Consider the following 1,371-nt stretch of genomic DNA (forward strand, 5'->3'; position numbering starts at 1 on the left):
CGCTGGTTTTCATTAGATCTCCTGAGTGAAAACTGCTTCCCTAACGGAGACAGAGCTTAAAAATAAACCAAAAAAGCCAGTCAACTCACTGAGGCAGTTGTTTCCAACAGCACACAAGGTATACTAAGCCTTCCTCTTCATAGATTGATACAGGGAACATTTCAGAATTACTTGTTTGAAACCTACAACTTAGAAAGTTCCTGAGCAGAATTATCCACACCTCACACCTTAACAGAACTTTCTGTGAAAGACAAAAGAATATGGAATATCTACTTGAAGGCATACACAGCTAACAAAGTGGTATTTTAATACAAATTCTAAGTGACTAGGGTTCCAGCAAAAGTCTCTTACTACGCATTTCTATTTTCTTTCAGTTTTAGTTTTTCACCAAGCTTGACTAAAATAATTACATTAAACTACATCTTGGTAATATAAACTAAGCACGAGGGGATCTCAGAAGTGCATGCTAAGTATAATAATGGCTCCCCCAAAGCACATGACATACAAAAGCAACCTAAAATATTGCAGATATTAAGGTACTGTACCTTACACCTTGCAATCTTTTTGCTGTTTAATTCCACCCAAATCTAATTATTCTTATCTAAAGGAGTTATTAAAAAAAAAAAACAACAACAGTGTCTGTATTACTGAACTGGGCCCCCGGTAATGTTGAGTAGACTCAATGTTCACATTCAGTCTAAAATAATGTTTATGCAGACTGAGGATGCAGGACTAAAAAAAAAAACACCAAAACACTGCTTTGAAAGATCAAAAATTGAACAAATTAAAAAGATCAGCAATACTAAAACAGAACAATGAGTTAATTTTGAAATCAACATAACCAAGATTGGTTTCCTTTCTTAAAGTTTAAGTGGCTCTTGAATTTCCTTAAACATTATTTCAAGTCTGTCCACTTCTGACTACAACTAGTAATTCTTCTGAATAATTATATTCAACTTGTTTATTTTATCAGGTAATCCTAATTTCATACAGTTAACTACTAAACACAATTATGTATTTCTAAAAGTTACAGCGACTTTGAACTGAGGAACATTACTGACAAAGACAGCTTTACTTCTAATTTTTAACTGAGTTTATGAATTAAACTATAAACCTCTAAAAAACTTGCACTTGGGGCTTTTTTCTGTTTTATATTTTGGTTTTGGTTTTTTTTGTTTGTTCTGTTTTGTGGGCTGTTTTTTATTATTATTATTATTATTATTATTTTGGTTTTGTTTGTTTGTTTGTTTTTAATGAAATATATTGTGATTCCATACCTTGTTTTTGAAGTAAACCTCAATTGGTAAAATGAAACCAGCATACCCAGATTCTTCAACTTTGTAGGGTGGATCCTTGCATACTGAAACAAAG

At 32.2% G+C, this 1,371-nt stretch overlaps 1 protein-coding gene across 4 annotated transcripts in view; it reads right to left on the reverse strand.

Annotated features, from left to right (window-relative positions):
- The window catches only part of MLLT3 (MLLT3 super elongation complex subunit), a 124,815-nt gene that overhangs the window by 59,541 nt on the left and 63,903 nt on the right, over positions 1-1,371 (reverse strand). For all 4 annotated transcript variants that reach the window (XM_065046222.1, XM_065046223.1, XM_065046221.1 and 1 more), the window contains exon 3: positions 1,278-1,360. In XM_065046222.1, the coding sequence (XP_064902294.1) occupies positions 1,278-1,360 (83 nt within the window). The remainder of the gene's footprint in view (positions 1-1,277; positions 1,361-1,371) is intronic.

Source organism: Columba livia, chromosome Z (assembly GCF_036013475.1).
Source record: "Columba livia isolate bColLiv1 breed racing homer chromosome Z, bColLiv1.pat.W.v2, whole genome shotgun sequence".
Taxonomy (NCBI): Eukaryota; Metazoa; Chordata; class Aves; order Columbiformes; family Columbidae; genus Columba; species Columba livia.